Genomic DNA, 13,777 nt, shown 5'->3' on the forward strand with positions numbered 1-13,777 from the left:
AGCTCTTGCAAATTGTAGCCTCTTTTTCCTATTTGTAGTGGAGATGAGTGGTACCCGGTGGGGTCTTCTGCTGTTGTAGCCCATCCGCCTCAAGGTTGTGCGTGTTGTGGCTTCACAAATGCTTTGCTGCATACCTCGGTTGTAACGAGTGGTTATTTCAGGCAAAGTTGCTCTTCTATCAGCTTGAATCAGTCGGCCCATTCTCCTCTGACCTCTAGCATCAACAAGGCATTTTCAGCCCACAGGACTGCCGCATACTGGATGTTTTTCCCTTTTCACACCATTCTTTGTAAACCCTAGAAATGGTTGTGCGTGAAAATCCCAGTAACTGAGCAGATTGTGAAATACTCAGACCGGCCCGTCTGGCACCAACAACCATGCCACGCTCAAAATTGCTTAAATCACCTTTCTTTCCCATTCTGACATTCAGTTTGGAGTTCAGGAGATTGTCTTGACCAGGACCACACCCCTAAATGTATTGAAGCAACTGCCATGTGATTGGTTGACTAGATAATTGCATTAATGAGAAATTGAACAGGTGTTCCTAATAATCCTTTAGGTGAGTGTAGATCAATTGACTTTGTATCCTGAGAACTTGTAAAAGGAATTAATAATTCTGTGGAGGCAAGGCATAGATCTAGTAGGGTCGGAGACTTATAATAAAATATCATCTGCTTATGGAAAAATCTTATGCGCCACTCCTCCCACCATCACCCCTGGAAAATCATCCTCCTTTCTTATCGCGGCTGCTAATGGTTCCAGGGCAAGACTCTATTCAGAGTAATATAATCTGAAATTAATCAATTTGTTTGTACCACTACTGTCTATAAAGTAACTTAATCCAACCAATAAATGTACTCCCAAGCCCATACATTTCCAATATCTTAAAAAGATAATCCCATTCTACCATATCAAACGCCTTTTTGGCGGCGGCGACCAGAGACTGATCATTCGCTACTGACCACATGATATTGATGAATGTTGTGAATGCCTAATGTTATCCGAAGAGCTATGGCACCATATAAACCCCACCTGATCTATATGTATAAGAGGTGTCATAACATTACTGTGGCAGGGCGGAGGGCAGGGCCTGGTCGGGATCCTACTCACCCGGTCCCGTATTAGGCTAATCAAGCCTTCAAGAGGGATAAAGGTCGACTGCAGAAGATCGTGCGGGAGAGAGAGATCGTTTACGGTCCACTCTGCAGTCGACCTTTATCCCTCTCGAAAGCTTGATTAGCCTAATACGGGGCCGGGTGTGTAGGATCACAACCCGGCCCGCCCTCCGCCCTGCCACAATTACTTAATAGGTTAGCCAAAATGTTACATCTAGCTGGATCAGGGAAACTGGACGGTAACTTTTCACTCGCTTGTCTGTTTGTCCTTTTTAAGAATCAGACTGATCCGTGCTTGTGTCATGGTTGGGGGCAGCTTTCTATTCTTTAATGATTCTGTATAAATTTCTAACAAAAGTGGAGCCAATTCTGAAGCATAAGATCTAAAAAATTCAGCGGCAAACCATCTGCCCCTGGAGCCTTGCCTGTAGATAAGGCCTTAATTACCTCAACAAGCTCCTCTAAGGTTGTCTCAGAATCAAGAGAATTATTTTGCACAGTCATCAGTTTAGGAAGTTCCAATGGTTCCACAAAGTTTCTAATAACCTCATCAGTAGATGAAGACGTGGAACTATAGAGATCAAGATAGCATTTTTTAAAAGCATTATTAATATCAATGGCTGAGGTAAATATTTCACCACCAGCAGATTTCACTGAGGGAATGGTAGAAAAAGACTCTCTCTTTTTTATAGATTTCTTTCTTTTTTTTTTTTTAAAGTAAAATTAATTTTGTGGTAAACAACATTATGCCTACATTAAGCTTAACTTTTATTGAGCTGTCTACATTAATGCTATAACTGGAATACTGAAGAAGCAAAGAATTAAGCTGAAATTGTCAACTGTTCTCTCTTTACATGTTTTATTAAGTATATATTAAGGCTGTGAGATTATTGGGTGTTAAAATTATGGGATATTATGTCATCTAAAATGTTAAAACAAATAAAAACAAAAAAATATTATTTTACTAATTGTATTCCTCCATTTCCCTGCCAGTGCATTCCCACTACCTGTACGGACACACGCTTGCGGCCTTTCGAGAATGATATGCCAAATTCTGGGGACAGCTTGAAAGGACGAGGGAGGGGTCACCTCTGCCCCTCCCCTTTCCTGATAGACACCAGAGCTTTCTTGGACACCGTGCAATAGAGGGGGACAAGAAGATGAATTATGAACTCTGATTTACCATTTACCACTAATCCCAGTTATATAGTCTTTGTGGTGGTTGTACTTAACTGGTGTTCTTGGCCCCGTAGTCTGTCAGTGCTAGTCTGTTCCTTTGGGTGTGTCGTTGGCATTATACTGTATAAGGCTTTTCCCCTTTGGTTATGCAAAATATTAATCAACAGCATCTTTATCTGTATATATTAAAAAGAGAAAAATATGCCATTATGTTTTTTATGGAAATATATATCAGACTTGTATATGGAGATGAATATATCATTATTATATGAATTTTTAAATCTCAGTTGTGACTGTTTTCTGTCGGTTAGACAGCTCTGTCTGGTATAACGGTGTTACACTTGTAGTCGGTGTCTTAAGCACCAGTGGGGACTGGAGAATGGTGTGTATGTGTTCACATCAGCAGTGCTTATCCACATGTAGAGCTCGAGTCCACACACTTCCAGGACTTTAGCTGTGAGTTGAAATGATCACTATTCATATGTTATAACATTTTATGCTCTCAAAGGTAGACAGTCTTGAATAAAGCCAAGATGCTAAAGCACCTGGGAAAGCAATAGACTTCAGTTCACAGCATCAGGAGAGAAAACAAGATTTCCAGCATGTGTGACCTGCAAAATATCTTGGAGCCTGTTTTGATTTGACCATCTTGGTGCTGTCACATGCACTTCAAGATCTATTTGGGAGCAAATTATTCTTCATTAACCTACCTTAGATCAAAAGAATAAACACATTATGAGGGTGCATCAGTCTGTTGGGCATTTTTTAAATTTTTTTTAATACAATATTTTCTGTATAATTCATAGGATGTATCGTGCTATTGTGGCAGCTACTGTACTGTATGTGTAAATGTATGTATGTGTATTTTAAGTGTTACAGAACGCTGACAAATCTTATTCTTACTTTCAAAAGTGCTCTCTATTAAAAAATATTATTATAAGTGACTGTTTTTTCCTTTTATACATTAAACAAATTAAATATGCCCAGGTTTTTCATCCTTATCAAATTAATCATATTCTAATAAAAGAATGATTGTGTCAGATTTGCAGGTGCGCATAATAGAGTGAATTCCCATCGAAAATTATCATCCCAATGCCCTACTCACTCGATGGACAGAGCTCTTAATGTTTGCACTCTGAAGGGAGCATAGACAGAGACTATTTAACAGAGATGTGCCACTTCTGTTAAAATGAATGGGAGAAATTGGAATGACCAACTAAGAAGCTCTTGCGTCAATGGATTAGAAAGGAAGTCCTGCCTTACAGGTAAAAGAGCCAATCACCTTTTAGATACAGACATCGCTAATCAATCATCGAAAATGTTGTTATTTGGGGTAAAGAAGCACAATGAATGATACCAGTGTTGTCAAATTTTATTGCTGATTTGAAATATGTTCTTTGATTGTAATGTTGCCCAACCGTTTTTGAGATTTTTGTCTTTCCCCATTCAAGTAGATAGAAGCTGCACTGCCATGAATGGAAATCCCGTAAGCGTACCAAAAATGGCCGCATTATTAGATAGAATAGAATTACTGTAAGAATTTACCCATCACTAAACTATCACTTCCATTTTGTGGAAGGCCCTTCACAAAATAAATATTTTTTACTTCCATTAGGAATGATCCTTTGAGTGACGCCCCCTTAAAGGGTGCAAAAATGCAATTTATAAAACTCCCTTGGTTTCCATTCATATGCATCTGAAATGCGACATCACACAAATTCCATCTTTCTTTGTGCTCCAAAGTTCAAGTTTGGTGAATGCCGACCCTGCGATTTCACAAAGCCAAAAAGACGTTTGACCAACAGAGGATCTAAACATCTTAGTTTCACCTTTTGGCTGAATTCTAAAGAATGCAAACTTAAAAGCTGCATTGTTTGCTACCGCAGTAAGTCCCCTTGTTTGTGCTGTGTGGGACACCGTTGGTATAGAGCATCTGGTGAAGCTTGCCTGCCACTGAACCGACAATCACTGTAGCATCTATTGACTCTCTCTCTCATCATTACCACAGATCTAAAGAAATAATATCACTTAAACACTTGAAACCCCGTTGTGTACTGTTCTTTTTAAGGCTCTATCTGCAAATAGTGCCTAGCCTCGCACAGCAAGAGTATCTCTGGTGGACAGACATCACTTAAAGGGACAGTTTACCCAAAAATGTCAATTCTCTCATTTACTAACCCTCATGCCATCCCAGGTGTGTGACTTTCTTCTGCTGAACACAAACCAAAAAAAATTTACAAATATTTCAGCTTTGTAGGTCCTCACAATTCAGGTGAATGGGTGTCAAAATTTTGAAGCTCCAAAATGCTGTTTAATATTTAATCTTCTGCTCTTTTTAGTGATTTGAATATTTCATGCATATCACCCCCTACTGAGCAGGGAGGAGAAGTTATGGTAAAAAATGACTTAATTATTGAACTGTTTCTCATCCACACCTATCATATCGCTTTAGAAGATATCGATTTAATAACTGGAGTCTTACATGTGCATATTGGAGCTTCACAATTTTGGCACTCATTCACATGCATTGTGTGAGAGCTGAGATATTCTTCTAAAAACCTTCATTTGTGTTCTACAGAAGAAGAAAGTCATGCACAACTGGGATGGCATGATGGTGAGTAAATTATAAGAGAATTTTCATTTTTAGGTGAACTATCCATTATCATATCCCATATAAGTTTGAGTGGAATAACTGAAGCCTCTTGCTTTGTAATGTTCTCTTGTGATGGCCATTTTTACGGCAATTTGTTTCCGTAAAAACGGGTAAAAAAAACTGTAAAACGGGTGCTTCACTCACTCTCTCTATTTGAGGTTTTGTTTTACTGTCTGCATGCAAAGTTGAACTTTTTAAATAATTGATGTATATATTTCTGTATAGAGTAGTTCCTCCAGATTCCACATACAGCATGTGGTTTAAGTCTTTTAAGTGAGGGTTGTCTTTTTTTTATTTTAATGTGAAAATTAAAGTTTAGTACTGTTCAGATACTGTGTATTTGGATGATGTTTGTTGTTGCTTTTTTAACTTTTCATGATAGATTATTTATTTATTTATTTTTGAGAGGTTAAAAATTGGATTTGAAATGAATATTTACAAATACACAACAATCTTTATTATAAAAGTCCAAATAAATTATTCCAAACACAAAAATAGTATATAATATAACAAAATAACAAAACCACTCTGTAGAAAATAGGAACATATTTACATGACTGACATTCGAAACTAGTTTAAATTAAGATGAACTTGGTCAAAACCATGGATTAAAACATTGGACCCACAAATACATTTTATGTTGGTAAGCATAAAGCACACACAGATAGAATGAAAACACAGGAATAAAAAAAATGGACAAACTATCAAAATATCCACCTGCCTGTCTTTAGTTTCAGCAGGAATTAGGCTTATATAAAATTACAGAGATAAGAAACACTTGGAAATATACTCATATGGACCTCAAAATTTGTATGGAAATAATGCCCCCAAGGGTTTTATGACTTTTGTAAGGTTCTTCAGTCACCTCAGGTGCTATAGATAGTGCTGTTATGATCAATGAATGGTGGTCTGAGCATCATGATGGGGTCACCCTCCTCATTTATTTGCAAATGTCCACTGAATAGGGGACTGCTGTGGTGTCTGTTCCTGTAATGCTGTCCACAATAGATGTCAGAGACCTCAGGTTGGTCTGCTCCGAGGAGTCGTCATTCAGGAGATCTGAAGAAATTACAACATTGTCACATGTTTGTCAGGCAAGTCTATAGGGGGCATTTTCTTGTGCCACCCCTAGTCGGACAGCGAAACGACCAAGGGGGACCCTTTTTGCACTTTAGGTTCTCAAGAGAGAACATATTTCCCACTCTAAAAAATCCAAATGCCCCTACAAGGATTTAATCGCTCTTTTAATAATTAGCTTAATACTAATTAGCTTAGTACAATGACATCACTTCACTATGCGGTTTAAAGGAAAAATTTCCCTCAACGTAAAGTCAAGTTTTATTTAGTGTATAATCTACATTTCTATTTGCATAAGTCTTTATTTGTCAGGCTAGTTAGTAGGTGTGGTGATCTTACCCTCGTGGGTGGTGCTGTAGGCTGGGGCGCAGTGCTCCGACGCACTGCTCCACTCTGGACTACTACAGCAGGTGCTGCCAGAGCCCTGCTCGCTGGAGGACGACACCTGTTACACACAAACACACACACTTCTGTCAGTCACGTCACCAGCTACCCCACCCAAACACTGGACCTCCAACACCCTCCGAACCACAAAATTATAAGCAATCTGTGGATCAGGCTGTGCATTCTGCAAGCTATTATTTGCCAATGTTCACTGTTCATTGGCATTTGGTTAAAGTGCCCATATTCAAAATTGTATATGCAATTAAAATGTATAAACCAACATTTGGAAACAAATACATTTTGCATTTTAAACAAACACGATCTAACTTACAAGTGTGTGAAATCTTAATAAATGATCTCCTGCATTTAGAAATTAATGCACACATAAGTCTCCATAAAACTGTGATGTCAATATATCACCTACTAAATGAATGTGAAGAACTTTCTCAATATCCTTGCCATATTTGCTCTTTAAAAGTGCATTAAATAGTACATTAAATAGTCCCTGTTTTACTATGTATCTGTCATTCAACCACCACATATTGCTTGAACAAGCCCTCTGAACACCTGCCCCATATCTCCCAAGCTTCACCTACCCTCTGTGGAGCTGTAGCTCTGTAATGCAGGCTGCTCTGCTCATGTTCTGTCTGCTGGTTTAGAGAGCTCACCAGAGCCTGCAGTCTCTCGATGTACTGGATGGCACTGCGCAGGATTTCCACTTTAGGCAGCCTCTGGTTGGGATTCATCAGTGTGCTTCTCTTGAGAGCCTCAAAGGCCTCATTCACCTTCTTCAGCCTCCGCTTCTCCCTCAAAGTGGCGGCTTTTCGACGATCCATGGTCACTGATTTGCGCTTACACACCTTGCAGGCCCAGGGAAGGCACTGTCCCGGACAGTGCTGCTGCTCCTGATGAGGAGACAGGGACAGACCCAAGCTGGAAGATGGGGGCGGTTTGTCCTCCAGTCCCACACCAGAGGACAGCAGCCTTCCATCCCCACACAACCCGATCATTGAGCTTCTGTCCTGATATCCTGCTTGGTCAAAGCCTCCGTTCAGCCTGGGGGAATAAGTTTTCGCCGTTTTCATAAAACCGCTGGTCTGCAAAGAAGTAGGGGTTGGTCTCAAAAAGCTCCATGTCTTTTAGCTGGAATTGATGTAGAGTCCACTGGCTCTGTGCTGTCTTCTCTGAATACGTATCCAGTCCTTGTGAGTTTTTGTGGGTGTATGTGTGCACTGTATGCGAATCCCTTCCCCTGAACTGAGCTCGTGCCGAAGAAGATCTGTGGACGACAACTGCTCCGCACCAACTGCAGTGGTGGCATTTAAATGCTCTGCCTGGTGTTAGATCAGTAGGTTAAATATAGCCAGGGCTCTGAGAAACCTGACCCGGCATTTAGCTGTTGCCACACATCTAAACTTTACATCTCTTTTCATTCCCCAATCTTCTGGGGATTGGGAACCAGTTTGCTTCAAGACCGGCGTCAGGCCGCTGTTGAAAGTCCAGGAACATGATCTGTTTGCTAAGGAAATCAAACAGACTACAGCAGATATGAAAGTTCCACTGCGGCTCCTTAATTAACTGATCTAAATTCTTGTTGTCAGACAGTATTATCCTAAGACCAGCTCTGTTTAGTAAATGTGTTATCACTTTTATGTATTAATACCCATTCAATATTTCTAGCTGAGCAATAATGATTCATTACTGAGGGTGTGTAAATGTAAATTAGCTCTTTGGCGTCTGGAAACTGTAAATAGCTAGGGTCTCCTACACTGCTTTTTATCACACTGGATGATAGTTTCAGAGACAATGCAATAAATAAAATAGTTCATTTTCATGGTGCTCATGCCATTTGTTTTGCTTTTCAGTGCCACATACTCTAAAAGTTCTGCTTGTATACTATGCCAATCTTTTTCTGGATCATCTAATCAGTCTTTGTCCATTTCAATCTTGTGGTGATACCTGTTCTATACAGTGGCCCCAAAAATTATTTGTGCACTTAAGCCACACTTAAAAACGTATGAATGTCTTTGCATTACATTAGATCATTTACATTCTCAAGCAAAACTTTCACAAAAAGTACGTTTGTTTGGTTTGAAATTGAAAACAATAGATATATTGTTCAAAATTGAGACATAGATCCCTATTTCAAGAGTGCTATGCCTTAAGCGCAGTGCTATGCAATACGATACGTCATATGCACAAAGTCAGTAAGCATGACCATGAAGTTTTGATATTTTTATGCAAGTTTAGGCACAAGGGGGTTGGTGAAATTGTGTGCACAAAGTGCTAATGGGCTGGGTCGAGTGCATTTATTTAATTTAATTCTGAGGTTCAGGTTCTTCACTGATTATTGCACTTCCTATTATATACAGTATTTCATTTCCAGACAACCCATTCATAAGAATTTGGTAGTGTACTGTATATGGGCTTGTGACGAGGAGGAGTGTGGGGCCGGGCAATGAGTGTGCACGCCCGGACCCCAATCAGGCTAATCAGCCGAGTAGAGGGATAAAGATGAGCCGGATGCGGCAGTTCGAGAGAGAGAGAGAGCCGCATGCAGCTGCCATGTGTGTGTGTCTATTTGTTTAAGTTTTCATGAAATATTACTTTGTTGGTTTGTCCAGTTCCCGGCTCCTCATTTCCAATTTTAACCCCCCCGTTACAGGGCTGTATGCTATGCATCCCATGCATTGTTTGCCGCCTGCGCTGCTCCAGACCACAATGTATGTGTTGTATGTTCTCTATTGGCCAATATGGGACTGTTGGCTCACCCGTGTCTCACTTGCTTGAAATATGCATTTCTCCTCTCCCATTGTTCATTGTTTTGTAATGTGGATTTGTTATTCCTTTCTTGAACGTGTTGTGTTTAATTTTGTTGTGCTTTGGAAAGGCAATATACAAACTTAACTTATTATTATTAATCATATTTATCTACTGACACACAAATCATGGCTAGTATTAAAAGTGATCGAAAGCTCTTTGATTTCGTCTGCTGTTGGAATCCCCATACTGCAAATGCAAATGATTTTAGACTTTGTGTCATGATTTGAAATGTTTCAGAAAAAACATCTAAAGGCCAATTGCGCCTTGTGCGTCTCCATTAACATACAATACACCCACCGTTTGAGCACATACACCTGCAGATAATGCAAAAATACTACAACCACTTGCACTTTGTGCTGACACGAAAATTGCGCTTAGAATTAGCACTCTCAAGAAATTTCAATAAGACTTAGCGTATGTCATCGTGCTTAGCACTGCACCTAGCGCGATCACGAAAATAGAGCCTGTAATGTCTGCCATGCTTCAAAAAGGTAGACCTTCATCGTCCCTGACCCCAAACTATGAGTCAAGCCCTCCGGAGGCTGGAAATCCCTAATGGACTTTTCTGGGCTAATAGCTCACATGCTAATTCAGAAGAGCTTCCGCTATGTCCCCTAATGAATCCACTGGCTTATTTATGGTTACTGATACGACCACAGCTATTCATGTAGTTCATGTAGTACACAGTGAAGGGTTTATTTCACCCTGATATTTTCCACAGAGTGCCAAGTATGCTCACCACTTCTACAATGTTATTGATGGCTGTATCCCAAATACTGTGATCCATTCATATCAGTTCAGAATTTTTGATCTGTCGTTTACAAATGTAACGCAGGAGACCTGTTTCAGAACTTAAAGGTGCCTTGCCCAGTATAGGTCCGAAATGGGAAGCCCCATGGTGATCTCGTCATGGTAACCCAAGCTTCCATCCCTGGCAGGATTAGGAGGCTGTGCAGTTGGCTGTCAGGTTAAAATTTGATGGAGGATCACTGATGGTTCAGGGAGCACAATAGGGCCTCTGTGGCTCTCCAGGCTGCAGGGGAGCAGCGTGTCAGAGACACTCACCCCAGACCTGCCCTGAGCCTACTGTAAGAAGAAATGGAGGATGGCAGGGTGACAGGTCCATGCAACCACACATGCACACAAACACACACACATTCAAACACACACAAAACACCACCCAGAATCTCTTCCTGAAGAGGAATGTACTTTCTCAGCATTTTAGTTAAGAGGTCAGGTTGCTATGAAATAACATGGTTGGCTTGCTCGAAGGGGATATTGTCTGCTTAAGAAACATTTAATTATTTTGTGTGTTATCCACAGCATATAAATGTATCTAACATATAGCCAATTTATTAGTGGTGCTTGTTAAAATGACTATAACTATTGCTTATACTGAATTCTAGGGATTTGTTGTAAACTTTATAAACAGTGGTGTGTGACTCATCGTGGACTGTTTGTGCAATGGACAAGAATCTTAACTGTAATGAAAAAAAAAAAAGTTAAAGTATTTTATTAAAACACTGCTTTAAAAACAAGAACTGCTTTGTCTTTCAGCTTTATGTCACTCTTTCTGATATGTAATGAAAAGTAAAAAAAGAAATACATTGAAAACGTCTAGGTTACGTATGATGGAGGGAATGAGACGTTGTTTCCAAGAAGCGACACTAGGGGTCTCTCTTGAGCGGCGAATACTTCTGGGCGCTCAAGAGAGACCCCTAGTGTCCTCTAGTGTCGCTTCTTCGACACAACGTCGAAGTGAGTGACAGACGGGGAACTTAATTCATGCAGGCTAATTAAAAGTTACAATCTTCATTGAAAAATAATCAGAATTAACCTTTTGTTACTAGACCTACTATTAAACATTCTGTATAAAATACATAAAACATAAAAATTATATACTTATTGAAAATTAAAAAAAGTGACACTTGATGGAGCAATGTTTAGGAATATTCCAGGTTCAATACAGTTAAAAGCATTCAACATCATTTGTGGCATAGTTTTGATTACCACAAAAAAATTCATTCGAAAATGATAATAAAATTCGAAAAATAAACATTCGACTCTTCGAATTGTTCATTAAAAAAAAAAAAGCAAAAATCTAAAGTTTCAAAAGTATACTCACAAGTTGTGAACAATTTGCATTTTAACATGATTTTTGTGTGATAAAATCGCTTACTATCCATTTCTGTGTAAAGTTATAAACAATTTGACAACTTCGTTGCCATGACGACAACGCTGTGGACCCATAAATGATGGTTAAAACAACTAATTAAACTAATTTGCAGCTCAAATTATACACAAGTTTTAACAGAAGTATTAAAGCAAGTGCTTTAATAAGATGATAAGCTCCACATTTCTGACTCTAAAACCTCCAAAAATTGGCCACATTCACTTAATTTGTAGGTGCCTCTCTGTAATCTCGATTTTTGCTTTTTTAAAAGAAAAGCCAAGTCTGTTTTTTTATTTATTATTAACATTATGCCACAAATGTTGTAAATGGAGCTTAACTTGTACTGAACCCAGAATATTCCTTTAATATAAAATAGCTCAGCCAAAAATACAAATTCTGCCATCATTTACCCTCAAGAGAAGCTGTTCCAAAACAGTATGACATTTTTATCCATGGAACACAAAGATGAGGGATGAATTGATCATGATTGTTACTGTCAGGCTCCAAAAGCAAATCAAACCACAATGAAAGCCGTCAATATCACTCGTGCTCTAAATTTCAAGTCTTCTGAAGCCATGTGATAGTATTGTGTAAGGAACATACAGTACCACAATCTGAAAATCTGAAAATTTGTACACACCTGAGAAAGTGTTTGTTAACATAAGCACAGAAGAGTGTGCGTACTTGACTGCATATACGTAGACAACAGAGGAGAAGAAGATAGAACAAACTTCATTGGTTCTTGCATGTATTGTCCCCGTGGCAAATTTGAGTGTGTGAAAGTGACAAGAGTTGAGAATGGGGCAGTCTACCACACCCCCGCACTTTGAGAACCAAAGTGATAAAAATGGGGTTTGGTATATAAATACTTTTACTGCCATATCAATGTTTTATATCTTTCATATTATGTGATCATTATTAATTTATTAAGGGTGATAACTCTACCAATGAAGATTCCAAAGGGTGGGGAAAGTTTCCAACTTGACACTTTCCCTCTAAAAGAATGGGTCACCCAAAAAGGAAAATGTAATAACCTGTATGACTTTCTTTATTATGTGGAACACAAAAGGTGGTGTTTTAATGAATATCTCGGTCCATCTTTTCAACACAATGGCAGATCATGGTGACATACTTTAAAGCTTAAAAAAGATGCAAAGTAGCCCATGTTACCCTGCGTAATATTCCAAGTCTTCCCAAGTATACATTCGATTTTATTGAGAAACAACCTGAAATTTGAGTTATTTTTTAATTGAAAATCTTGACGTCCATTGCACATTCATGAGTGCTATGAGAGAAGCTTGTTCGTGTTGGACGAGTGTCACGCAATAACATGCATTGTTTTTATGTTCAGTATTCCTTAAAACATCTCCTTTTGTGTTCCTCAGAAGAAAGAATGTCATACGGGCTTGGAACAATATTAGGGTGAGAATTTTAATTTTTGTCTGTACTATTCCTTTAAACCCAGTGAGCCTTTACTGAGTAAACATGTTACTTTACATATGCTGGCTTCTCGTTTTTAACTTGGACAGTCTCTCTCTCTCTCTTTATGTAAACACTAGTCACCATTGTCCATGTCACATTTTCAGATGAGTGAGTCAATTTGACATGGTAGGCTAATTGTCTTACTGTCCTACAGTGAGGCCGATTTGTTTGCAGTCTCTTGGAGAGAGAAATTTACTAACAGTGAGTAGAGTGCCTCTGAGGGGTGAGGCAGACATGGTGCACAGACTGCCAGGATCATTCCTGTGACTTAACATGACTCCACTTGCACTAAGACATAGACAGCTGCACACGCACATGCTTTCCATTCTGTTTGTTGTAGAGGATTATAACCTGATAAAAGAGCCCAGTGACTATAGTATTGTAAGGCCCTGTCCACTACTGTTTCTCTCTGACTTTAAAGCTGCCACTTAGGGCCATACAGACACATAGGAAACCTTTATTAAAACTATGTACACTCAAACAGAACTATAGTAATTCATTTTTAATCATAAGAAATAAATGTATGGGGGTAGCTCAGTGGTAAAGATGCTGGATACCACTTCTGGAATTTGCGAGTTTGAATCCCAGGGAGTGCTGAGTGATTCCAGCCAGGTCTCCTAAGCAACCAAATTGGCCCGGTTGCTAGGGAGGGTAGAGACACACAGGGTAACCTCCTTGTGATCGCTATAATGTGCAGCGCCTGGTGAGTTATGCATAGATTGCCGTGGTGGATGGCGTGCGCAATGTCTCTGTGGTACTGCGCTCATGTGATAACGTGATGCACAAGTTGGTGGTCTCAGACGCGGAGGCAGCTGAGATTCATCTTCCACCACCCGGATTGAGTCACTATGCCAGCATGGGGACTTAGTTCCATTGAGGTCTTAGAGATTC

General features: G+C 39.4%; 1 protein-coding gene and 1 pseudogene across 10 annotated transcripts in view; one reads left to right on the top strand and one right to left on the bottom strand.

Annotated features, from left to right (window-relative positions):
- Positions 1 to 3,243, top strand: part of ppfia4 (PTPRF interacting protein alpha 4) — a 152,783-nt gene extending 149,540 nt beyond the window's left edge. For 5 of the 10 annotated variants that reach the window (XM_052111616.1, XM_052111620.1, XM_052111617.1 and 2 more), the window contains one exon: positions 2,109 to 3,243. Coding sequence is in view for 2 of the 10 variants with exons in the window: in XM_052111618.1 (XP_051967578.1) it covers positions 2,109 to 2,158 (50 nt within the window). In the remaining 8 variants the exon portion in view is untranslated. The remainder of the gene's footprint in view (positions 1 to 2,108) is intronic. The other 5 variants (XM_052111619.1, XM_052111623.1, XM_052111624.1 and 2 more) reach the window with 3 other exon arrangements.
- A 2,233-nt stretch (positions 3,244 to 5,476) lies between these two features.
- Positions 5,477 to 7,798, bottom strand: LOC127632834 (myogenin-like; annotated as a pseudogene).
- Between the last annotated feature and the right edge of the window lie 5,979 nt (positions 7,799 to 13,777).

The sequence above is a fragment of the Xyrauchen texanus genome, chromosome 39, assembly GCF_025860055.1.
Source record: "Xyrauchen texanus isolate HMW12.3.18 chromosome 39, RBS_HiC_50CHRs, whole genome shotgun sequence".
NCBI lineage: Eukaryota > Metazoa > Chordata > Actinopteri > Cypriniformes > Catostomidae > Xyrauchen > Xyrauchen texanus.